Genomic DNA, 24,838 nt, shown 5'->3' with positions numbered 1-24,838 from the left:
CCATTCTCTGCTCTGAGGACTGGAGGGCATTTGTCTCTACTTTTTCCTTCCCCTTCTTGAGAGACCTGTATGTTGTCTGAATCCCTCAGCCCCACCTGATCTCGGCCACACACACGCACAGGCGTGAGCTTTGCCAGCCAGGCTTTCATTTTGAATTTTCTTCCTCTCTGGGCTTGATTTTTTTTTTTTTTTTAAATTTTCTTCTTTTCCTCTTTTCAGTGACTGCTCCACTGTTGACACCCCTTCCAGCGTTCTGTCTTACGGCACCTTCTAAAACATGCATGTCGTAGGAGGCTCTTTTTATAGGGGCCAGTGGAGGAGTTAAAGTGTTTTTCGTCTGAGACATCCCTGCCAACTATCCTATGAACTTTTGAACCATACCAGCAACGCCCTTTGGGACTGCAGATTCCCCCATGGGCTGCTTTGAATCAATGTTTTCTCAAACTCTGCAGCATATTCATGGTGCATCAGTCTGATACGTGGTGGAAGTGGCTTTAGGATACACTTTTCTCCTCGAATTGAAAGGACTTTATTTGAAGCCACAGTCTAAGGCTGCTGGCTAATCGTCCCCTAGCAGGCACCGCAGCTCCAGGGCCGCAGGATAGTAGAGGAGTGCCAGTATCCTGTATCCCTGACCCCTCCCCAACCACTTGGGCGACTTCAAATATCATTCAACCATTTTAGACCTGAATTAGAGTCTGTGATATGGATCCCCGTTGTTCACTCACGTAGAAAAGTGCACAACTTTTGAACTTAACATTTTCAAGTGTTTTAGGTAGTACCAAATGGCCCCCTAAAAAAATCCCATTTATACTTCCCACCAAAGTTATGAAAGGGAAGGTGGCTCCCCTCTTGATGCTAAAAAGAAAACAACAAAACTATATCAGAGCGGCCTTGTTAAAATCCAGGTCACTTGCTTTAGTTCATTATTATCAAGTCACGAGTCACTGACATTTGTAATTCCTACTCTCTCTACCACCCCACCCCTCAGGTGACAGTTGGCAACAGAGTGAAGTAAGGGCATCTCTTTTACAGATTATTTGACAAGGAGGAGGGTTTTTTTTTTTTAAGATTTAATTTATCCATTTGAGAAGAGAGCATGAGGGGACGAGGAGAGGGAGAAGCAGTCTCCCCACTGAGCAGGGAGCCCAGTGTGGGGCTTGATCCCAGCACCCCAGGATCATGACCTGAGCTGAAGGCAGATGCTTAACCAGCTGAGCCACCCAGGTGCCCCAGATAATAAGTAGTTTTTAAAATAGAAGCCTAGGCAGCATCTTAATGATTTCTTAGCAAAATGGCTATCTAATAATATCAAGTAATTGTTCTATATAATATATTGAATTTAATGGAGGAAATCTTTTTGATACCCAGGCGAGAATGACCAGCAAAGCACAGATAGAAGGATAAGGGTTGACAGTTATTGATTTCTTCATGGTTTACATGAACTAAGTCATTGATTCTTTCCAGCAACTCTCTGATGGAAGTGCTGTTAATGATCTCTGGTTTACAGGTGAGGAAACTGAGGCACAGTGCAGCTGGGACTCTAGCTCGAGCATTCAGCTTGCTGAGCCCATGCTGTTCACTGTTTTAATTAGAAGCCAGAACTCAGGGAGAATTGGCAGCTCTCAAGGGGAAGAAGAGAAGGCAGGCCAGAGAGGGAAGCTCGGGGATGATGTCCTTTACCAAGAACGAAGCCACAGGAAGAGGGGTGGAGGGGCTTTCTGGAGTGCTGCAGAAACACGCCACTGGATTTGGCTCCTGAGCAGTTGCTGGTGACCTTTTGAGAGATCATCTCCGGTAGAGCAAATTCCCAGAGGCATTAGGAAGAAGCACTAAATGGAGAGGTTGGTCATGAAATGAAAGAGAAACAGGACAGTGTTTGAAGCTGGCAGCAGTTTTAGTCAAAGATGTACCTGTTGGGGGCACCTGGCTGGCTCAGTCGGAAGAGCGTGCAACCCTTGATCTTGGGGTCATGAGTTCGAGCTCCATGTCGGGTACAGAGACTATTTAAATTTTTACATATATATACATATATACGTATATATATATTTCTTATACATAAGTAAATATATATATAAGGCCTCGGCTGCCCAGGACGCCCAGCTGGGCCCGTGTGCGGCCCGTGCCCGGCCGTCGTCTGTGAGCCTGCGGGCCACAGGGCCGGCTCTGGGGGGCGCAGGCCTGGCGGGAAGGGATTTCTTTCTCCCTGCCCTCAGGCTGCCTCACACCCAGCTCGGCTGGGCCTTCCTCTGTTGGCCGCGGGTGGCGGGGGCTGTGTGACCTCGTTATGGCCCCCCCGGCCGCGAGGGTCAGGACTGCAGAAGGAAACCATGTTCAAGCTTTGCCTTTTTTTTTTTTTTTTTTTTTTTTTTTTTTTTTTAGGAACTCTGTCAACCTTGTGACTATTTCCTTTTTTGTTTCAGTGTTTAGGAAGCTTGGACCCTAGTGTGTAACTGTCCTGTGCCTGGTGGCAGTTGTGTAGGACTCTGGTGACATGAGGTGCTTGAACCTTACTTTGGACTTGCTTTGTCTTCACGCTCCCCACTAAAGTAGACCAAAACCCTTTCTAGGTAGTTAGGGTCTCAACAAGTTGAGTGTCCTTCTATCTTCATATGCGATCTCATGATGTAAATTATAAAATTTTTAAAAAGAGGAAATATAGGGACACCTGGGTGGCTCCACGGTTGAGCATCTGCCTTCGGCTCAGGGCGTGATCCCGGGGTCCCGGGATCAAGTCCCGTGTCGGGCTCCCTGCATGGAGCCTGCTTCTCCCTCTGCCTGTGTCTCTGCCTCTCTCTGTGTGTCTCTCACGAATGAATAAATATTTTAGAAATAAATAAAAATAAAAAGAGGAAATGTGAAATTCCATCCTGCTTTTGAATGGAAATTTCATATCTAATTTTCACTGGGGAGGACAAGGCCCTGGCATCTTGCACGGCGATGTATCTGTAAGACTGCTGTGGAATCTCACTCGCCGGCATCTAGCCTGTGTTTCTAGCGAGGTATGTGAGCTCTGTTCTCTGCTGGTTGTGTAAAACCAGCTCTCTCAAAGGGATAGCCTCGATTATAGAAGAGGCATTCATGATCTGAGATCTAGAGCTGGGCCCCCAAAAGGAGCTCCGTGCAGGCCGTGTGAAAGGCTGGGGCCCTGCTTCTCCTTGGCCTCCTTTCCACCCATGGCCCATCCAGTAGCTCAGAGTAAGGGGGTGGCCTGTGTCTCGACTCACCTTTGGGGTGGGCAGCTGGGAGCACTTGGATGAATGTGGTCAGCGATCTGGGAGCAGAGAGTGTTTCCTGCCTCAGTAGAGGGGAGTTCCTTTGTAAATACAGTCAGTGTATGCTTGGGGCCTCGGAGATGGATCTCCTGCCTCCTCGGGTCACAAGACCCATCCTAAGGAGGCCCCCTTGCTATATAGCTGATGAGGAGTGAGCGGATGTTCCAAAGCTACAGAAAGTTCGTTGCCATGATGTCCCTTGGGATTATAGAAACAGAGGACAACTTTTCAGCACAGTCCACGTGCCTGAAGTTTGTATCGGAGGCACCTGCCCAGGACACAAGCGCCTAAAGATGTAGACGGCAGTGAAATACCAGAGGCTTGCAAGTCTGATGAGCCGCAGAAGAACAGCTGGAGAACTCTGAAGAGCATCTCTGCTTCCATCTGTTTTGCCCGTGGGGCCTCAGTGACGGTGCCGTTCAGCAGGATTTCTGCAGCAACCTCAAATTCAACACCCAGCCAGCCTCCTCCTGTAGCAAGAGAATGTTCTCCAGCAGGCTTGCTCATGGGTCTTCTCCCACCTGTGCTTCGCTGGCTCCCATGTGCTGTCTCCGCTCCCATATGCTGTCTCTACTCCCACATGCTTCTAGTATGTCTGCCTAGAATGTCTACATACTTGCTTTGGGTCTGCCCGCAGTGTGCCATTCAGAATAGATGGACTTCCTCTTCTATATGACTTAATTTTTTTTAAAGATTTTTAAGTAATCTCCACACCCAAATGTGGGGCTTGAACTCATAACCCTGAGATCAATAGCTGCAAGCTCTACTGACTGAACTGGCCAGGCCGCCCCTCTATGCCTTTCATCTAGGTAGATGGTGCTAGCCTGTTTCTTCTCGTGCCCCCCAAGTCCCTTCCAGGTTATAGATAGCCACCCCTGGCTAACCAGTCCTCCTTTAGAGGCTGTGTATGACTTTTCTGATCTTTTCTCCATTCCGTTTGCCTCTTCTAGAAACTGACGTCAGATTGTCCGCGTCCCCTTAGAGTGCGGCACACAGAATTGATCACAGTAATGCCGCGGATATGGTTTAACCTACTAGGGTCCAGTGGGATTATTACCTAACTCCTTTGTTTGACTACAAAGCACTGACTCATTCTGTTTTGATCGCTGTAATGAGGTAGAGGAGGCATCTTCATGTCAAAGGATTCTAGGCCTTGCTTTGGCAAGTTGGTTTTCCCTCTTTATAAAGTAAGGGTGATGATTGCATAAGGTTTTCTAGTTCACACACTCCTCTCACACCTGTTTCATTTAAATAATCCTCTCCCTGGCTACCTCATAGAGCTGTAGTTACCAAGCACATGAGACAAGCAGTAGCATTTTATAAAGAATTGTGTATACCTGTGCAGACCAAGACTGCAGTAGCTTTTTTGGACAGAGTTGTTTAGCTTATTGAATATGTGTGACTAGTTAGTTCTAGAACTAACTAATCTGGTACTAACACCAGATTTTATATATAGCTGGAATAATTTATTAAGCTATGGTTTCTTTGAGCTGCTCCCGATTTAATTTTCTGTAAGTTTAATAAGTATGCCCAACAGTTTCCAGGTTGTCAGTTGTTAATTTGTCATCAAAACAGAGGAGAACAGGGGTGCCTGGGTGGTGCAGTTGGTAGTGTGTCCGACTCTGTTTCAGCTCTCAGGTCCTGGTCTCAGGGTCTTGAGATCGAGCCCCATGTCGGGCCCTGTGCTCAGTTCAGAGCGTGCTTGAGATCTTCACTCTCCCGCTTGTGCTCTCTCTCTCTCAAATAAATAAATCTTTAAAAAATATATATTTAAAAACCCCATAAGGGAACAGATGTAAATCTAAGCCTCAAGGTACATATTACTGGGAGCTCCTCCTGCCTTGACAGAGATCAGCACAGAGGGCGTGGTTGTTGCTTCTGCCCCGGCCCTACTTCTAGAGTTACTAAACTGGACATAAGGAGCACCATGGACATAGGGACTTTTATGAGAAAGTAAAACAAATATGTCCCCAGTGATCCATCTAAGATTACTAGATTGGTAGATGGAGGAGATGTGGCGCCTATAAAACCCAGCAGCATTCAAATGCAGATGCCTTTTCGAAACAAGATCTTTAAATCTGTAACATTTCTCTGGTTGGGTGCTACTGTCCGTGGATGAAAAATCATTTATTGTGTATCCACTTATGGGCCAGATGCACCTGGCATGCACTCTGGGGTACGAGAGAACTAAAGCCTGGCCTGCCCCCAAGGAGAGGACGTAGGCACGTTGGATGTGGCTTGCCATGGGTGCAAGTACCTGGGCAGGGGGCGGGAGGGTTGGGGGGTGCCGAGGGAGGTGGTCACCATAGGCCCTCTTTCCAGGAGTCCACTCTAGCATGACAGCAGGCTCTTGAGCCTGTAGTAGAGAGGTCCTCGCCCTCTGGGTGGGAGTCAGGAAGCAGTGGGCCCACATCAAGGTTCCTGTTACTTTTGTTTGTCGAGGTTTCTCACACACTGAGCTGTTTAATATGTGCATCTTTGTTCATCATTCTTTCGGAGTCTAGATTCTTCTGGGAATCCAGCCTCTAGGCTTGCTGCTCCTAACCTGTTGAGATTTAAAATTTCAAAGTCCAACTTTTTGGGTTTTTTAGATGTTATCTTTTTATTGTTTTTTATAATTTTAATTCCAGGATAGTGTACAGTGTCATATTAGTTTCAGATGTGCAATATAGTGCTTCAGCATCCCTCCCCCGCCTGCCCTCGGTAACTATCAGTTCTCTATAGTTAAGAGTCTGTTTTTTGGATTGTGTCGCTGCTCACTTTTATTTATTTATTTTTACTCCTTTGCTCATTTTTTGCTTTTTTTTTTTTCATATGGTGAAGTTATATAGTATTTGTCTTTCTCTGACTGGCTTATTTCACTTAGCACAATATTCTCTAGCTCCATCTGTATCATTGCAAATGCAAGATTTCATTCTTCATCTGTCGATGTACACTTGGGCTGCTTCCATAACTTGTCTATGGTAAATAAGGCTGCTATAAATATGCGGGTGCATGTATCTCTTTGAATTAATGTTTTTATATTCTCTGGGTAAATACCTAGTAGTAGGATTACTGGATCATTCTGTTTTTGTTTTTTTTTCTTAAGATTTTATTTATTTATTCATGAGAGATACAGAGAGAGGCAGAGACACAGGCAGAGGGAGAAGCAGGCTCCATGCAGGGAGCCCGATGTGGGACTCGATCCCCAGACCCTGGGATCACACCCTGAGCCGAAGGCAGGTGCTCAACTGCTGAGCCAGTGTTCCTGCATACTTCTATTTTTAACTTTTGAGGAACTTCCATATGGTTTTCCTCAGTGGCTGCACCAGTTTGCATTCCCACCAACAATACAAGAGGTTTCCTTTCTCCACATCCTCACCAGCACTTCCTGTTTCTTGTGTTTTTGATTTTTGCCCTTCTGATAGGTGTGAGGGTGGTGTCTCATTGTAGCTTCAATTAGTGTTTCACTCATGATGACTGATGTTGAGCATCTTTTGATGTGTCTCTTGGACTTTGGATATCTTCTTTGGAGAAATGTCTGTTCCTGTCTTTGGTCCATTTTTTATGGGATTATTTTTTTGGGGGGTTCAGAGTTCAACCTTGAACTATGTATATTCTAAACTATATAGTCTGAAGGTCCATTTCTAGGTAGATAAGACAAAATTGACTTTCTATTTTTTCTGCAATTTCTTAACATTTATTATAAGCTGTTTGCTTTAGGCAGTGGCCCAACTCCTCTTACATTATTTTAAAACTTTGTCAGTGTCATAGTATTGGTCCATTGAGTCATACTGTCTTTTCATTTATTTGAGTATACATATTTGGAGAGAAAAAAACTGAGCTGGTGCCATATGCTGATACATTGGTCTGAAGGTCCAGCTGTCCCTCCGAGAGAAGGACCCAACTTTAAAATGCCCATAGGCTCTCACCCAGGAGAAGGCCATGTTCAGTTTGAGCCTGAAGATCATGAAGCCCCATGGCAAGAGGTTAGATAAGTTCAAGTCAGGCATCTACCAGGCTCTCCATGAGCTGGAGAGGAACTGGGACCCCAGGGCCCACCTGAGGGAGCTGAATGCAACAGCAGCCAAGGAAATTGAAGTTGGCGGTGGTTGGAAGGTTCTTATCAGCTTTGTTCCTATTCCGGAACTAAAATCTTTCCAGAAAATCCAAATCCAGCTAGTCTGTGAATTGGAGGAAAAAGTTCAGTGGGAAGCTTGTTATCTTTATTGCTCAGAGAACTCTGCCTTAGCCAACTTGAGAAAAGCCATACAAAGAATGAACACAAGCATCCCAGGATCCACACTTTGACAGCCGTGCATGACGCGGTCCTGGAGGACTTGGTTTTCCCAAGCAAAGTACGCAAGAGGATCCACGTGATGCTGGATGGCAGTCAGCTCACAAAGGTTCATTTGAATAAAGCCCAGCAGAGCAACATGGAGCACAAAGTTGAAACTTTTTCTGGTATCTGTAAGAACTTCACCAGCAAGGATGTTGACTTTGAGTTCCCAGAGTTTCAGTTGTAAACAAAAATGATGGGAAAGAGAAAAAGCTCTTAGGTGTCCTTCCTGTTTACTTGAGGCAAATAGAGTTTTCCATCGCTCTGGAATATATGATCATTTCTCATCAGATCTTTAGCACAGTTCTTAGAATGGGGCTCGGATTCTATAGTGACCTTGAGGAAGGCATGCAATCTGTCTTGACCTTCTTAGCCCAAATGTAAAGGGATTTTCAGTAGAATTCCCACCTCCCAGAGTCCCCCATCAGAAAGGATTTCTGCTTTTTATTTTTTAAAATTTTTTAAAGGTATTTTTTTTTAAATTTATGATAGTCACAGAGAGAGAGAGAGAGAGAGAAGCAGAGACATAGGCAGAGGGAGAAGCAGGCTCCATGCACTGGGAGCCCGACGTGGGATTCGATCCCGGGTCTCCAGGATCGCGCCCTGGGCCAAAGGCAGGCGCTAAACTGCTGCACCACCCAGGGATCCCAGATTTCTGCTTTTTAAAAAGTAGGCACTTCATCCTTTTCATCAATAATCTGAAAAAGAATGAGAATTTGGGATGCAAAGACAGGAATGAGCTTTGAGATGAGTGGTGATGGGCAGTATCCCAGATGAGTCCCAGTGGAACCTTTTGAACTGTAGACAACAAAGTGAACAGGTTGCAGTGGGGATTGGTTAATAGAAAGCTTTGTGCCTCTGTACTCAAGCCAATATAAAAGGAGAGCATTAACTCGGATGTGTCAGGCATTGAGACGCGCCCGTCTATACCCGTGGAACAGGCTTCATGCTCACAGTGGTCCCGGAAGGAAGACGACTGTGAGAAATGGGGTCACCAGGATTAAGTTGCTTACTTAGGTCATACTAGAATTGGGAACACAGTTTTAGGTAGTTTTTAAAGTTTGATTACCAGGCCGGTGATCTTTAGTTTGTTGTATCTACAATGTGAATGCATACTTTAAAAATTTGCAAAGGTATGTGGGGGGTTAAGGTAGGTAAGAAAATGTTAAAGCCAATGCATTTTCATGCTTGTGTGAGCTTTCAAGAATGGCAGGTAATAAAGAAGAAGGGAAGAGGCATCATAGTTTTTCAGATGAAAATCTATTTGGTCCTTATATTAGGACAGTGGTAGTCCCAGTGGGTTCTGTTCTGTATTTTATTTTAAGGTTTTATTTTTAAGTCCTCTCTATACCCAGTGTGGGCCTCTCACCCACAACCCTGAAATCAAGAGTCACATGCTCCACCGACTAAGCCAACTAGGCTCCCCTGAATCCTTTATTTTCAATATTCTATTATTATTTTGCAAATGTCTTAACCTTATGTAATAGGTATTTGTTGGGGTGCTTGGGTGGCTTGGTTGGGCATGATCACAGAGTTGTGGGATCAAGTCCCACATGGGGCTCCACTCACAGTGTGGAGTCTGCTTGTTCCTCTCCCTCCCTCTGCTTATGCACATGTGTGCTTGCATGTGCTCACTCGTTCTCTCTCAAAATCTTTAATAGGTGTTTATCGCTTTCTACTAGCATGTAAGCTTTTCAGGGCAGAGACTTTGCCTTTGAAGCTAACTGGTATGCAGTAACCGCTTGAAAGACAGAAAGGAGTAATGAAGAAAGACATTGAGGGAAGAATCCATGGGGCAGCAGGATGGCTCAGTTGGTTAGGCCTCCAACTCTTGGTTTCAGCTCAGGTCGTGATCACAGGGTGGTGGGATTGAGCATGGAGTCTGCTTAAGACTTTCCCTCTCCTCTGCCCCGTGCTCTCTTTCTAAAATAAATAACTAGAATATTTTTTAAAGTGTGTGTGTGTGTGGGGGGGGGGTCTTGCCTGGTGGCTCAATCAGTTAAGCATCTGACTTCAGCTCAGGTCATGATCTCAGGTCTTGGGATTGGGCCTCGGCAACAGGCTCCCTGCTGAGGGGGGAGTCTGTTTATCTCTTTCCCTCTGTCCCTCTCCCCTCCTGTGCTCTTTCTCAGATAAGTAGACAAAATCTATAACACAGAAACACTTGAAAAAGAGGGGAACTGCATTGAATATGATTGTGCTTAGAGGATTTAGGGTAATGCTGGATTATCTTGGTGACATGCATGCAACAGGGAGCCTAGTGATCTGGAATTGTCTGCTTCCAGGTTTTATCAAGCACTGTGATAAGAATACATTGTGAGGAGTATATGGGATAGATCCATCTTCATTCTTTGTAGATTCTAGAACATTCCTGGGCATAAACAGGGCCCTCAGACACTTCTTGTATATGTGTGTGTGTGTGTGTGTGTGTGTGTGTGTATACATAGGTATATGTATTATGTATGTATATATATTCATTCACTGTCCCTCGTGCTGGATACACCCCCACCTTTTTATAAAATTGCACTTTGGCTGAATGCTCCCCACAAATGCCAGGAAGCACCATAACACAGTGCAGGAACTGTACTCTGGGATCACTTATTGAAGTGTTTTTGAAGCTCGGTGTCCCTCTCTGCTCTGTATCCCCTTTTAGGAATTCTGGTGGGGAAACTTCTCAGATTCCAGTACCTGGAAGGGATGGCTGTGGGCAACCAGCGGGCTTTCATCTGATCCCTTTATTGTTACACAGCGGAGGCCCTCTGTGCTTGTGCTTGTGAAGGGGGTCTGATTCTAGTGCTATTTTGTACTGGATGCACCCTAATATATGTGTGCATGTGGAATGTGTGCATGTGGAAGAAGTAGCAGACAGACAGGTGCTTACCTCTTGGAAAGGAGTAGAGTTGGGGGGGGGTGAGGAGGTGAAGAGAGAGCTGTGCGTTTTCACTGCCTCATTGTTTCTCAGCCTTGCTTCCATCATTGCTTTCCCAAAGAAAGCTTGTAGATGTTTTTCCTAATTGCCTCCTGTCTCCCACCCAATTTAGTACAAAGGGATAGAGTTTGTTGGGGAGGGGCATAGATTATTGTAATGTCTATGGTAGTTTTCAACCCATTTTCACCCTTTTGGGGGGCAGTATTATAATACCCCGTTGAAAATACAGGCCTTACATACTTCTGTATTATTTATTACTTACCGTTTATTATTATTTTTTAAACAACTGTTATTTTAGAAATCCAAAAGAACAGTCCTGGAGCTAGAAAGTTTCAGCTGCCCTGGATCCAGAGGACGACTCCACACCGGTGCTCTTATTTCTGAGGAGCAAAGGGGGGGCAGCAGGTTGAAGCCACACTGGTCCTGAGGAAAGGCACAGGAGGAAGGGGGGGCACAGGATGAAGGGGGGGCACCTGCAGATGTCAGCGGGGTGGGAGCAGGACAGGCAGGGGGCCGGTCACCCAGCCCAGATGCCCCAGAGGCCTATTCCTGTCTTCATTTTCTTCATCTTTTGATTGTATTTGGCAAGGGGGATGTTGGTGAATATTAGTGAGGAGCCTGCAGTGGGTGTTCCCAGTGGGGGTAAGAAAGTTACCTGGAAGTGTGCCTCCCCATGAGAACGGTCAGGAGGCCTGGCTCTGGGAAAGGGGTGTTCGGGAAAGGAGGCCTGGCCACCAAGAAGGGGCCCCCTGTGCGCTCTAAAGACCCAGGCAGAAACTCTGAGAAGGTGGTTTGGGAAGATCAGATAAAAATCAATCTTGAAGAAGAGTAAAGAAAATGATGTTTATAGATAACACGGAAGAGTGATCTTTTAAACAAATCAGAGTGGAATTCCCATGATGTATTAACGAAGTAATTTTCTAAGCTAATTTTCTTGTTTCAAGGAAGAAAGTGTCTTTTTTCTGCCTGATGTTCAGAAATTAAAGCTTTTTAGATAGAAATGGTGAATGAATTTTATCGGCCAAAGCTTTTTAATTGCTTTTAGGCCCTCAATTTTAAAAGTTGTATATATCAAATAATTTAAAAATAACCTCTGTAGTTAAAGAATATAACCACATTTGCTTAGGTTTTGTTCTGATACACTTTTAAAGGAAGCACTTCCAATTTCTGTGTCCTATGGAACAGTGCTGCAGGCCAGGAGCTAAAAGATGATTTGAAACAGATTTTTTTTTTCCCTAGGTGATTTCATAGGATTTTTTTTTTTCATTTTAAACTTTTTTTTTTTTCAAACAAGTACATACTCCTGAAATTTGAATTGTTTAGCTGACCTGTCTACAGAAAGCTCACTTATTTAAAAAAAAATATTAGCAGGCATCCCAGGTGGCTTAGCGGTTTAGCGCCGCCTTCAGCCCAGGGTGTGATCCTGGAGACCCTGGATCGAGTCCCACGTTGGGCTCCCTGCATGGATCCTGCTTCTCCCTCTACCTGTGTCTGGTTCCTCTGTGTGTGTGTGTGTGTCTCTCATGAATAAATACATAAAATCTTAAAAAAATATATTAGCAGTCTTTAGATAGAAAAATCCTTGTTGCTCCTTCACATAAAGGAAAACTCTAAGCCAGAACCAAAGTTACAGAATGTGGATGCATACTGACTTTGCATTTTTAGTTTATCGCTTGGGATCTTGAGCTTGGCATGTATGTGCTTATGAATTTTTCCTGTGCATGTGCTATTACATTAAGACTAGAGAGTCCACTGTCCAGAGCCCCATCTTGCAACTAGTTGGTGGTAGAGTCAGCATTTGAACCCAGGTCCAGCCGATTGCAGTCCTTGATTTTTCTCTCATCACTCCCTTGATGAGAGCAGTCAACAGAGAAGATAAATTTCTCTCTGGCTCTTCTACTAGGATATTTAAAGTTAGATCTGTAATCACTTTGTGGTTTGGGGCATAACATTGAATCTGTCAGACACATTTGAGTAAATGAAAAATAAGCTTTTATGGGTTTTTTTGTTGTTGTTGAATACTGATTGGTCTCATTTGGTCTCATCCCCTCAAAAAATACCCCAAACTCTTAATAACATAACTTCCATTTTCGACATTTGAAAAAATAAAAAGAATGAATTTCTTTATGATTTTTGCCGATTGACAGATGGTTCAGACAACATAGAATGGGAAGACACCTAGTATACTCCTTGAATTCAGCCTTCTTGTTGTATGGACAAGAACTGGGTCAGAAGTAAGATGAATGAACTGTGCCCCATAGCAAGGTGTAGAGCCAACTCTCATCTAAGATAGAACTTCTCCTACCTTAGCACACCCTGTTTGTCTTTAGATTTGTGAAATGCAACTCCTAATTGAGAGTGCTTTGCATCTGAAAAAATATTAACTCAAGATTGCTTTCCACAGCTAATGCTTAAGGAGTACTTGTTTTTTTTCTTTGCCTTTCCCGTTCCATCCATACCACAACCCCTCCTAGCCGCCCGCATTGATAGGTTTTGTTCTAGTCACTTAGAACAAGAATCCAGGATGAAAATATAGTTGTTTTAAGATTTTTTTCTGCCAAATTATTTATTCCATTTTCTAAAGGTGCCATTATATAGATAGAGATGGCTGATATGCTGGAGCGGGACATGGCGGTGGGGGGTAATACTCATTATCTAAGAATGCGTATCTGAGGTATAATAGGAGTGGTGGCACCTTCCTGCTTACCATGGTGAGGTGTCTGTCCCTTTGGCAACACCTTCCCAGCATCACTAACCTCCTTGTTTCCTATTCCCACATCCAGATCCTATGTAACCACGACTGGCAGGAAATCAGAATAAATGTGTGTGTGTGTTTTTAGGCGATGGAAGTTACTAGAGGGTAGACAACTAACACTTGTTGTGTACTAGCTTTACATTGTACCTGACCTGTCTTTTATAAACTAACCTCCAGGCCAGAATTTGATCCATGATACATTGCACAGTGTTGGTTATCTTACTTACGAAAATGTAAACTCATTGAATTTCTGTTTGTAACTCTGGCTAAGTAAATCTACAGCTTAAATAAATTACCCATAATTTGGTCAGAGGCCTAGTGCCATTTCTCTAACTTGGGGGGAAATGCAGGTCAAGGACTGCTGTCTCTCTAAATGACCCTCTAAGGTGAAGCAGAAACCCCACCCGTGCCTCTTGGTGGCGAGGGGCCGGGAGAGGGCTCCTCTGTGGAACTAGAACTTGAAGGCCCTCTCCATAACAAAAATGCCATCAGACTATATTTCAGTAATGAAAGTTAATCATGTTTTATGGAAGCAAATGTTCCTCCGTTCATTTCCATTTCCATGGATGCTGCAATAGTCACTTATAAGCTCATCATGATCTCCATCTCCCTGGGCATTATCTGTGTGTTGTTGGCATTTTCACCTGTGTAATGAGAAGGAAAATGACTCATAATCTTCTCTTCTTTCCAGCTGTGTTCTTCTCAATTAGTAGACCGGCCTCTTTAATATTCCCAGGACAAGGAAAATCTTGGGAAGTTGGGCATTGTGGTTTATAACAATATTTTGTGTAGATTTTATTTTTTCTTAATTGAGGTTTCTGGTCTAAGTATGAAGAAATCTTTGAAAACCTGTGTGTAGTAGGGTTTAGCACATATAATAGAAGAGCACCTGTGTTGCATAGTTGCCGTTATTGTAGAATTCTGTAAGCAAAGAGTTAAATTTTCTTTCCGTTTTATTAAATGTATGTCAGGTACAGTGCTAGATCCTAACAGTCTAGAAGTGACTTCTGGGAGGAGCCCATGAGGGGTATAGACGACAAACAGAGCTTCAATATCATACCGGAAGTACAATAATTAGTGCCGAGGAGTACATGCACGCGCTCACACACAGTGTGCATTTGGCTGAACAGAGGGATACAAACAGCAGAATTTTGCAGGCAACAAAACTATTGGCCTGAAAGGTCTTGGCCAATGAAGATACTATGTAAAATAGTTGCATGTGTCAGAATCCTACACATTTTTTTGTGGGTGGTAATTAATGACTTAATCTTTAAAATTTAATCTAGTTGGTGCCATTTTGTAATATGCTATTAACTCTTGTGCTTCCTGTGTGTTATGAGTGGAAATCTGTCTTCTCTTGATCCATCGTGTCTCCTTCTCTATCCCAGCTTCTTTCCACGTACTATTCAAATTCTGTGTTAACATTTGCCTTCACCAAAGATTTTTTTTTATTAGTCACTGAAGCTGTAATCATTGGTTAGATTTGCCAGCGAACTCTAATGAGTGTAATTTACTGCCTGTCACAGTTGTGGTCTTAATGGATAATAAAAGAGCCAGTTGAGGTCAACAGTTTTTGATGCTTTAGTGAAAATCCTTCCAAAGCTGGTTAACTTGTCTTTCAGATTGCTTCCAAGTATGATCATCAAGCAGAAGAAGATCTTCGAAACTGGATAGAAGAAGTGACGGGCATGAGCATTGGCACCAACTTTCAGCTGGGCTTAAAAGATGGCATCATCCTCTGCGAGTAAGTTGTGGCCATTTCTGTTCTTCTGGTCCTTTCCACAGACTTCTGTGTCGTCCTCCTTCCCAATCCAGGGTGTCAGACCTTGAAGTTTCACACGTTTTCGATGCTTCCTTCACTGATGTGAAAGGAACCAGCTTTACACTCCAGTCCTTGTTCTTGTGTGAACAATAAATGTCACCTACACTTTTCTTTTCAGGCTCATAAACAAGCTACAGCCGGGCTCAGTGAAGAAGGTTAATGAGTCCTCGTTAAACTGGCCTCAGGTAACAGCCAAACCTGCAGCCTCCAGTTACTCTGCATGCAGCAAAGACTTGTTTCGTTTTACAGTAGACATTTTAGCAGAAATTTGTATACGTGGCTGTATTTTGTGTAGTTCTGTGATTGTTAGATGCTGAGCTTAGTCTGTCTACTCTGAGGGAGGATTCAGCACCACTTAGGTGTGGAGAAATAGAAATACAACCCAGACCGTAAGGATAAATGAGGGGGAAAAGCAAGGGGCTTAACATAACTAACATACAACTAATGGTTGACTATAGAGTAACACTGTATTAAGCAGTCTTAGTTCATGAATGGGTCTGATGAAGCAAGCTTAGATATTTTGAGTATGTGTTTTGAGATAATAAGGAAAAAAACATTTAGTAACCACAAATTTATGTTTAAATTGATGTCAAAACGTAACTTATTAATATGAGTAATTACATACCGTTTGACAAAATTTTAGCCCTGGCTAACTCTGACAGAATCATAGAATTCTTAAAAATCTCTGAGGGCGATCTTGGCTTCGAAGAACTGAAAAAAAAATGACTGCATAAAAATATTAAAAAGACCATTATGTGACCCATTATGAAATACTCTCTACTCTTTCCTTTTCCAGAGGGAGCTGTGCTTAGTGTGTTATTGGCCAAGAAGCCTTGCCAAGCAGCTTTCTGCCTGGCACCTTACTACTAGTCACGAAGACTTAGAATTCTTAGATAACGTGAACGTCAGTATTTAGCGCCCCAAGTTACATGGCTCTTTTCCTTTATAGCTGGAGAATATTGGCAACTTTATTAAAGCTATTCAGGCTTATGGCATGAAGCCACATGACATATTTGAAGCCAATGATCTTTTTGAGAATGGAAACATGACCCAGGTTCAGACTACACTGGTGGCTCTGGCAGGCCTGGTACGTATATGTCTTTAATGGCGGATTTTTAGAAGGACCCCTGTTAGTGATGAAGCGCGACTCCTCTCTCCCGTGGGAGTTCAGACGAGGCAGGGAGGGGCCTCTGTCTCCTCCATAATTATTAGTTTTGTGGAAAGTCTGCTGACATCAGCTGCCTCCTAAGAGAGCTTAATTAGAATACTTACATTTCAGAGCTACCTGTATTACTGAATGGCCTTAAATAAGTTTTTCATTCCTGGTTTGAGTATTACCTAATGTAATGAGGCCTTCATCTGTGGACAGTGTCATTTCTTTGTTGTTCCTTCTGCAAAAAAAAAAAAAACTCTTGGCGGAACCTCCACATTTTCGTGTCTCTTTTTAGTAAGTGTGTAAATTTCTGTCTAGGCTAAAACAAAAGGATTCCACACAACCATTGACATTGGAGTTAAGTATGCTGAAAAACAAACAAGACGTTTTGATGAGGGAAAATTAAAAGCTGGCCAAAGTGTAATTGGTTTGCAGGTAAGTAATGTGTTATTACTTGATCAGTCACTTCTTCAGGATCATTAATTCTCACAACGTGAAGTGTGTCTCATAAGTACGAAATGGATAAGATGAATCATAATGTAGGTTTGGGGGATGGATATGTAGTTCATATAATTTATGTCCGCTTAAAGCCTAGGGGACACTGATGATGGCTTTAAAAGAAACCTCAGGCATGCCATCGGACATGACAGTTGTTGCTCTAGAAAATGATTTCCCCCCCACGGTTACATTGTCTTTAAGAAAATGTACTTTGTAAATTACTAAACCTTATTGACCAAATGAGGCAGTTTTACAAAGCCTTAATGCTAAAGCCATTTATCTGCATGATACAGTAGCCAAGCGCTATTAAAAACAAAAACAAAAAAAAACCAACCTGAACTAAGTGTTTTTTTGTTTTTTTACCCCCCTTCACATTGTTCCCCTGGAGAGTGTCACAAAACCACCACTGCTAAATGTCCAATATGCTAAGGGCTTTACTACATCTGATACCTGCTTGATGCAGTGCCTCTCTGTTGACTGAATGTATATGATGTGGATTTATTTTTGTACAGTACAAAATTGTATCTGGTAAGAAACTGGAAACCTGAAATTCAAAACAGTAGTCAGTTGGTTAATTTATAACTTAACAAAAAGGAACTCTAGAGCAAGGTAAAAATGATAGACAAGCATTCAAAGATTAAAGAAAACAAATCAGGTTCTAAAACACTATGGTCAGTGTCCTCACAATTTTAAAGATATTTTTAAAGATTTTTTTAAAGGTATTTTTGTGTGTTTGTCTGTTTGTATGCATGTGTATTGATACATACACAGATACATAAGATAAATCTGGGTGGTAGGACTGCAGTGATTTGTCCTCTTCCCTTACTTTTTAAGAAAAAGGATCAACAGAAATGGGTCCCCAACCAGTAGAATGAATGGGTATAAGTTGGTCTTAAAGCCATATACTCCGTGGAGAAGAGAATTATTGTTCCTCTGAGCTTCACATTTCTCCTTCTTTTTACGTGGCTCTTTTCCCATGAAGATGTTGGTGATTTTGGTGAAACTTTAAAGAAATCCTTGTTGAGCTGCCAGAGAAGACACCTGGCATTTGCAGTCACACTCTATACAAACATCTGTAGTAGAAAAGCCTAGTGCCTAGCCAGAGAGTGCTCCTGTCCCTTTATATGGCTGAAGCAGGTACCTCTTAATTTGGTTATCTGTGCTATCAACAGTAGGGAGAAGAGGAGCAGAGGAAAATAATCATTCATAATTCTGCCCTCTTAAAAACTTGTTTAAAATTTTCTTTTTAAAGTGAGCACCCTGAAATTTGGGAAAGCATGGTGATTTTGTATCTAGCTAGCCTCAGCACAAAAAGGGACTTGTCAGTTGTGCCCCTCCATCTTTTTTTTTTTTAGTAGAACGGAGAGTTTGGCTGGTCATACATGTTGTTGTTGACTTCTGATAATCAGTGCTAATTTTATTTTTATCTTAAAAAGATGGGAACCAACAAATGTGCCAGCCAGGCGGGTATGACAGCCTATGGGACCAGGAGGCATCTTTATGATCCCAAAATGCAAACTGACAAGCCTTTTGACCAGACCACAATTAGTCTGCAGATGGGCACCAACAAAGGAGCCAGCCAGGTAAGCAATGCCTTTTTGTGCTTGTAGCAAAGAGTACGGAAGGGTTATGTAAATTAGCATTTACTTCATTCTTTAAGTTCAAAGGGTGGTTTTTGAAATTTTTTTTGGGGGGGGGCCCTATGGTATATTTAGAGTACATTCCTTCAGGAAAGTAGGTTTTGCTGAGAAAGCAAAAAAAAAAAAATCAGAGGACTCTTTCTATAGTAATACAGTATGGTGTGATTCATGGCTTTTTCTGGCAGTTAGAAGTAGAAGAGCCACCTTTCCACCTAACCAGAAGAAAAAAGATAAGTTTATTATAGCAAGTTTATTTCTTGATCCAAATCCAAGTAAATTGCTATGCCTTGGACTTTAAATTTTTATAGGATCCCTTAATTAACTTGGGAGGTAAAACTATCTGGTGCTCTAAGAAGTACGTAGCTAGCATTCCTATTAAATGTGTGAACATATGTAGGTCGAACTGCAGCGTGGTGAGAAGGCCAGTATTCTAACACCCTGCAAGATGGAAGTATTTCCTTGTTAAAAATAGATCAGCAGCACCTCCCAAGGAGGTTCCCTTAACCACTGGAGCACAGGCAGGTCTCCCATCCAACAAGAGTGGGGATAAGGTTTGAAGAAGCTCTTCCCTGATGACCTCAAGACGAGATTTATTGTTTGCCCTTTCTGGAACGTGTCCTGCCACATGTGGCATTGTCTCTTATAGCTGCCATTCGAGTCTGCTTTTTTTTTTTTTTTTTACCCATTAAATCTGGAAGTGTCTGCTTAGCAGAAATGCAGAAACGCGGTATGAGGTACTGTACTCACAGCTGGCTCTTTGAGATTCAGGTCCTTAAGGGCTGCTCAGTGTCATTTCTGGTGGCCGTGTGATGAGCTTCTGGAATGGGGGGGACTGGAGAATGTATGTGGTCATAGTAGGGACTCATGGTACCTTCCCAGGCTGCCCCACGTTATGCTGTGTCTTTACGTTCTTTCTATCTAATCCTCTCCTAAATCCGAAGTGGGTGGGATTTTTTCCACACTTACAGATGAGAAACTTAAAGTTGGTTAGCTCGTTTTGAGGCAGTTTGACAGCAGAGCAAGGACTTGAAGGGAAGGGCTGATCTGGCCTGAGAGCCGGCGAATAGGGCTTCTTAGGAAGGATTCAGCATCAGGACTGTTGGGTAAGCTCGCTTTGCCCCAGAAAACATGTCCCCCTCTGCATGTTCCCACTCACTGCGACTGCCCTAGTTGATAGGATGTTCGCAAGAACAGGCTTTAGCTGCAGCCTCAACTTCTGTCCTGTGTTCTAATCCCAGGCGGGGATGTTAGCACCAGGTACCAGAAGAGACATCTACGATCAGAAGCTCACACTGCAGCCAGTGGACAACTCGACAATTTCTCTACAGATGGGAACCAACAAAGTGGCCTCCCAGAAAGGAATGAGCGTGTACGGGCTGGGGCGGCAAGTATACGACCCCAAGTACTGTGCCGCTCCCACAGAACCCGTCATTCACAACGGAAGCCAAGGAACAGGAACGAACGGGTCTGAGATCAGTGATAGTGATTATCAGGCGGAGTACCCAGAGGAGTACCCCGGCGAGTACCCAGACGACTACCCCCGGGATTACCAATACGGCGACCAAGGCATCGATTACTAGGTCCCCCCAGGAGCTCAGTATTTAGCCCGTTGTTTTTATTCAGTGAGAACCAAGCTAGCCTTGAGTGATTTTTATCTTGTCTTCCTAAAACACTATTATGCTTATTGTACCTGAAGGAAATACTGCCTTACATACATTCCCTCTTCCTTTCCCTGCCTCTTCCCCCAATAGCTGCCTTTAGTGCCGTAACAGTCCAGTCCCACAGCAGAAGCAATAACTCGCATATGAAGTTAAAAGGAACACTGTGAAAGGGGAGTACCTTCGTGCAGCCAGTTCTCTCATCAAAGACCTATGCATTTTTACGATCTACTTAATAAACTGGGATTTTCAGACAATAGGAAGCTTTTTCTTTCTTTCTTTCTTTTTTCTTTTTTTTTTTTTTTTTTGCAGTCCCATATCTGGTTTCTACGTGGAGGACTAAACTCATGCTTTTAGCTGAATGTGGTCTTTGCCGACTAAATTTAAGATGCAGCGGTTTAAGAGATTTACATACCGGTGTCTCCACAGTATTGTTTGCTAATCTTTAAATAAAGTCCTGATCCGTGTGCATTTGTGATTATATGTGTACTCATTCTCTTACCTGAACTGACCAGAGCTTTCCCGAGTGGGGTTTCTAAAGGAGCGTGTACAAAGTCGGCCTGCAGACAGTCGGGTCTGGGTGGTGCGTTTGCTTCCTGTTTGTGCCAATGTATCAATGTAGAGTTGCTCTGTTCTCTTCAACTGTATTTATTGCTGCGTTTCTCAGCATAAACTTATCCCATTGTATTTTTTATAAATAAATATTTTTTTTGAATGTTCATATGAGCCACAGGCTGATTATTTTCTGGCTGACGTCCAGACAGGTGAAGGCAGAGTTTTAAAAGGTTCCCCCCTCCCCAGGTACTGTTCTGAGACATTCCCTCGTTGCTTTACTTAATCCATACCACGTCACAGCCTGTGTTTGAGACCGAGGCTTAGCAAACTGAAGGGATCTGCCCACGGTACACAGTAAATGACAGCCGAAATTCAAACTATTTTTTGAGCATCATGTGACCCTTGCTTATTCCATTGAGACTCAAATGCCTCAAACTCAACCCAAATCCAACTTGGAATAATCTTAAAATCATTCTGAGGACCATTGGTGAGGACAGGGTAGCAGTATTTTATATTCATATCCTAAGTGCATAAATATTAATAAGGAACCACTGAATTAGGAACAGGATCTACTATTATGGTTCTGGCCTAATGATGGTCAAACAATAAGGACAAAAGTGAAGAAGAATAGGGTCCATCAACCTTACCATTTATTCTGTGAATGACTGAGAAGAAGACCCCTTTCCAGGGACAAATAACTAATGGGCACTGATCACACAACAGCCTGAAGTTCTGTTCCCTCTTCGTTCCTTAATGAGCTCTCCTCTCCCTGTGCCCTTGCTGCATTTAATTTGTCGATCCTTTTGACAAAACTCTGAAACACAAAAGAATGAGTGAGACCTTTTGGCACACTTTTTGGCAACCACTTACTTGACCATATCATTTAGGGGAATTCAATCCTTAAAGTTTTCCCTGTTGAATTAAAATATTTTAGGGGATAGATTTCCAAGTGGATTTTTAATCAGAAAAGTGCAAGTCGGGGAAAGAAGCCTTTGTTAGCTTCCTATCACCATCAGAAATAATTTCCTTAGGGTACATACAAATAAAGTGCTATTGTATTTCTATGTTTTATGTGGAAGAGGTTGAGAATATGTTTAATTTTAAAATCATAGAAGTGCATACTGAACTTCAGTGCCTGGCTGAACCGAAGAGTGCTCTGAATGCGTTTCAAAACCAGAGGGCTGGGATCCCTGGGTGGCGGAGCGGTTTGGCGCCTGCCTTTGGCCCAGGGCGTGATCCTGGAGACCCAGGATCGAATCCCACGTCGGGCTCCCGGTGCATGGAGCCTGCTTCTCCCTCTGCCTGTGTCTCTGCCTCTCTCTCTTTCTCTGTGTGACTATCATAAATAAATAAAAATTAAAAAAACAAAACAAAACCAGACGGCTTTGGGGCCCCTGGCTGGCTCAGTCAGCAGAGCATGCGACTCTTGATCTTGGGGTTGTGGGTTTGAGCCCCATGGTGGGTATAGAGATTACTTAAAAATGAAATCTTAAAGAGCTTTTAACACCTAACTTTTACGGCAACAGTATGAAGGAAAATTTAGTATAAACGTCACTTGACTTAGACAACATGGAGACTTCATTCAGTTGTTAGAATATCCCTGTCTACACCTGATAAGGCAAATAAGCAACGACTGTGTTGGCAACAGCTGCCTGCTATTTCCAGATAGAAGCAGTATGGACTTGACAGGGTGTGGCTTTCCCTGCATCGGTGGGCCTCGGTTAGTAAGAGGCCTGAGAACTGCAGATCTGTGGATACTGGCACAGAGGCCACACGTGCCCCCTGAAGCCCAGAGGGTCTGACGTGATGCTTGAGGCAAGAAAGCTTTAGAGAGAGATCAACTGTTAAGCCTCCAGACCACCCAAAAGGCCAGACCAAGCCTGTGGCACCAAAGGGTCTTGGACTGCTGTGTCCAGAATACCTGCCCAAGGTCATGTAGTCTGTATTAATTGTTCAGTTTCGCTTTTCTCCAGGGAGAAGGGTTCAATGACGGAAGTGGGTTCAGCCTCAGGAAACAGAACCTGAATCTCCAGACATTTAGGCCTGTGGTAGAAGCCCACAGAGCCCTCAGAAGAGAAAATGAGGCTATAAGCCTCCTTTATGTGTGAATCTTCTACACTTTGGAGATTTTGAGGGTTGAGATGGCAACGGGAAGTGAAATGTTTGCTTACCAAAAACTCCTGGTCCATAAAGTAGGGCTTTTCTGATGATCCATCATTTGTTTCCATATCAACAGCAAAACACAGGAGGAGAGCATCCAGCACAGTTTCAAACACAGATAAAAAACAATGGGCTACCAAGTAGGCAAAAAATGCCACCAGCAGCAGAGGGATTGCCCACACCTGGAGGGCACGGTTGTAGTTAAATGCCATCAGTCCTCCAAAAACAGTGAAACACACCACCAACACCTGTCAAAACAAGAGTTTGTTGAAAATATAAATTGGTTGGCTGGAATATTTTAGAAATGATTTTTGTTAGTTACAAGTAAGTTCATATACATGCGTGTGTGTGTGTGTGTGTGTGCATAAGTGTGCCCTATTATAAAAAATGCTTGTCAGAAAATATGGTACAATGAAATTAAGAGAAAAAGAGCCATGATACCAAAAGGGCCCTTTGGAGGAGGGAGAAGAGGGCAGATGCATTTACATGTTTGCTGTGCCTGGTTTTTGTATTTATATAGATGGAATGATACTCCAAAACTTTTAGTTTTTTCACTTGATACTCCTGTAAGCATCTTCATTTAAAAGCTTTTTAATAAGCATCATTTTAAAATAATGGTGCAACAACCCACCGAGTGAATATACTGTAGTTTAGCATGTGATTTGCTTTACCCTGGGGATTAAAGTGGAAAGGTGTTCCACTGCTGGTGTGGGGAGATAATATGATTAATCCAGGCTTTTGCCATATATAATAATTTCCAGGAGCATAATTACAGACTTATGTACCTAATTCTTTAACAGATAAAATGAGGTCCGTCTGGAATCCCCATTGCCCTTGGATATCCTCAATGATGGACGTGAATGTCTGAATGCTACTTCATTCAAGAAATACAGGAAAATGAATTACTGCCTAAAATAAAAGTCTTTTATAAAGACTTACAAAGATTCTTTGGAAGTAGTTATTAGACAACATATCACCCACAATCTTACCGAACTAACATAAACAGTATTATCCATTTAAATACAAAGATTATTTAGGCTGTTTAGAAAGGCATTTATCAGTTTGTACTTCTAGAGCTACTGTTGCATGAAAAAAGTCTCTGGGGCCCAGCTGAACCTTAAAATGAAAATATGTGCAACTAACATACCCCTGTGAAATCCATGCATGTTATAACTTGTTACTGACAGTTAACTCTGATATGCACTAGAGACCTTTACCAAAGGCCACAGAGGCACAAAATGCTAAATGAGCCACGAGTCCTCATTTGACTTTGGCCAGGTTATAACTGGAGACCAAGCTCTTGTTCACTTTGGGGCACCACCGAAGGCCTCAGCATTCATGCCCTTGAAGATGAATGGTTGGAAGAAGCTAGTGTGTCTAAGCTTGGAATAGTGAAGATGTGATAGGAAGGTCAGGAGGTCTGTGGTCAAGAATTTGAAGGGCAGGCAATCAAGCGGAAGTGGAATCAGGCAAGCAGGTGTGCAGGATTAGGCCTGGTGGGTGACAGTCACATGGAAAGGGACACACCATGTGGCACAGTGTAAAGAATCCTCAACTTCAAGCATGGTCAATGAGGGGCTATCCTACCACTTTCATCAATATTTCAGTTACTCTTCCCTACAACCTAGAAAGGCCATGTGTTCTCTTTGGTTCCGATATGAAGACTGAGGCTCAAAGTTGTTAAAGACCCCAAGTTCAGGGCTTGTCCTTTATACCACGAGATGATCTCTGTGATGCTTGTTCACTGTGCTGCATACAAGACTACATATAATTTCCTGAAAAGTACTACTCAGTTGACAGCAGAAATGTACCTCTGGCTCTACCTGGGACATTAACAATCTGTCTTTATATTTGTGTACTGATTGCCCTTAAGTGATAGACTTTTTATTAGGTTCCAATACTACTTCCATATATTTTATGACAAAATCCCCAGAAAATACACCCATTTTATGAGGCTAGCAGCATTTTCTTTTTTCTTTTCTTTCTTTTCTTTTTTCTAAGATTCTATTATTCATGAGAAACACTACAGAGAGAGAGAGAGAGAGAGAGAGAGAGAGGCAGAGACATAGGCAGAG

General features: G+C 42.9%; 2 protein-coding genes and 1 pseudogene across 6 annotated transcripts in view; 2 read left to right on the top strand and 1 right to left on the bottom strand.

The window, feature by feature from the left end:
* Nucleotides 1-20,767, top strand: part of CNN3 (calponin 3) — a 28,176-nt gene extending 7,409 nt beyond the window's left edge. The window contains exons 2-7 of the mRNA XM_055340163.1: nucleotides 14,900-15,021; nucleotides 15,218-15,284; nucleotides 16,049-16,186; nucleotides 16,571-16,687; nucleotides 18,187-18,333; nucleotides 19,629-20,767. Of these exons, the coding sequence (XP_055196138.1) occupies nucleotides 14,900-15,021; nucleotides 15,218-15,284; nucleotides 16,049-16,186; nucleotides 16,571-16,687; nucleotides 18,187-18,333; nucleotides 19,629-19,970 (933 nt within the window). The 3' untranslated portion in view covers nucleotides 19,971-20,767. The remainder of the gene's footprint in view (nucleotides 1-14,899; nucleotides 15,022-15,217; nucleotides 15,285-16,048; nucleotides 16,187-16,570; nucleotides 16,688-18,186; nucleotides 18,334-19,628) is intronic.
* On the top strand, nucleotides 6,440-8,134 carry LOC129519552 (40S ribosomal protein S7-like; annotated as a pseudogene).
* A 490-nt stretch (nucleotides 20,768-21,257) lies between the features above and the next one.
* SLC44A3 (solute carrier family 44 member 3) overlaps nucleotides 21,258-24,838 on the bottom strand; it is a 93,308-nt gene continuing 89,727 nt past the window's right edge. For 3 of the 5 annotated variants that reach the window (XM_055339271.1, XM_055339272.1, XM_055339274.1), the window contains 2 exons: nucleotides 22,775-23,011; nucleotides 21,258-21,417 (listed from right to left, as the gene is read on the bottom strand). In XM_055339271.1, the coding sequence (XP_055195246.1) occupies nucleotides 21,316-21,417; nucleotides 22,775-23,011 (339 nt within the window). In that variant the 3' untranslated portion in view covers nucleotides 21,258-21,315. Of the gene's footprint in view, nucleotides 21,418-22,774; nucleotides 23,012-24,838 lie in introns of those variants that run through there. The other 2 variants (XM_055339273.1, XM_055339276.1) reach the window with 1 other exon arrangement.

This window comes from Nyctereutes procyonoides, unplaced genomic scaffold (genome assembly GCF_905146905.1).
Source record: "Nyctereutes procyonoides isolate TBG_1078 unplaced genomic scaffold, NYPRO_anot_genome, whole genome shotgun sequence".
NCBI classification, from domain to species: Eukaryota; Metazoa; Chordata; class Mammalia; order Carnivora; family Canidae; genus Nyctereutes; species Nyctereutes procyonoides.
This window is presented reverse-complemented; position numbering and strand designations above follow the sequence as displayed.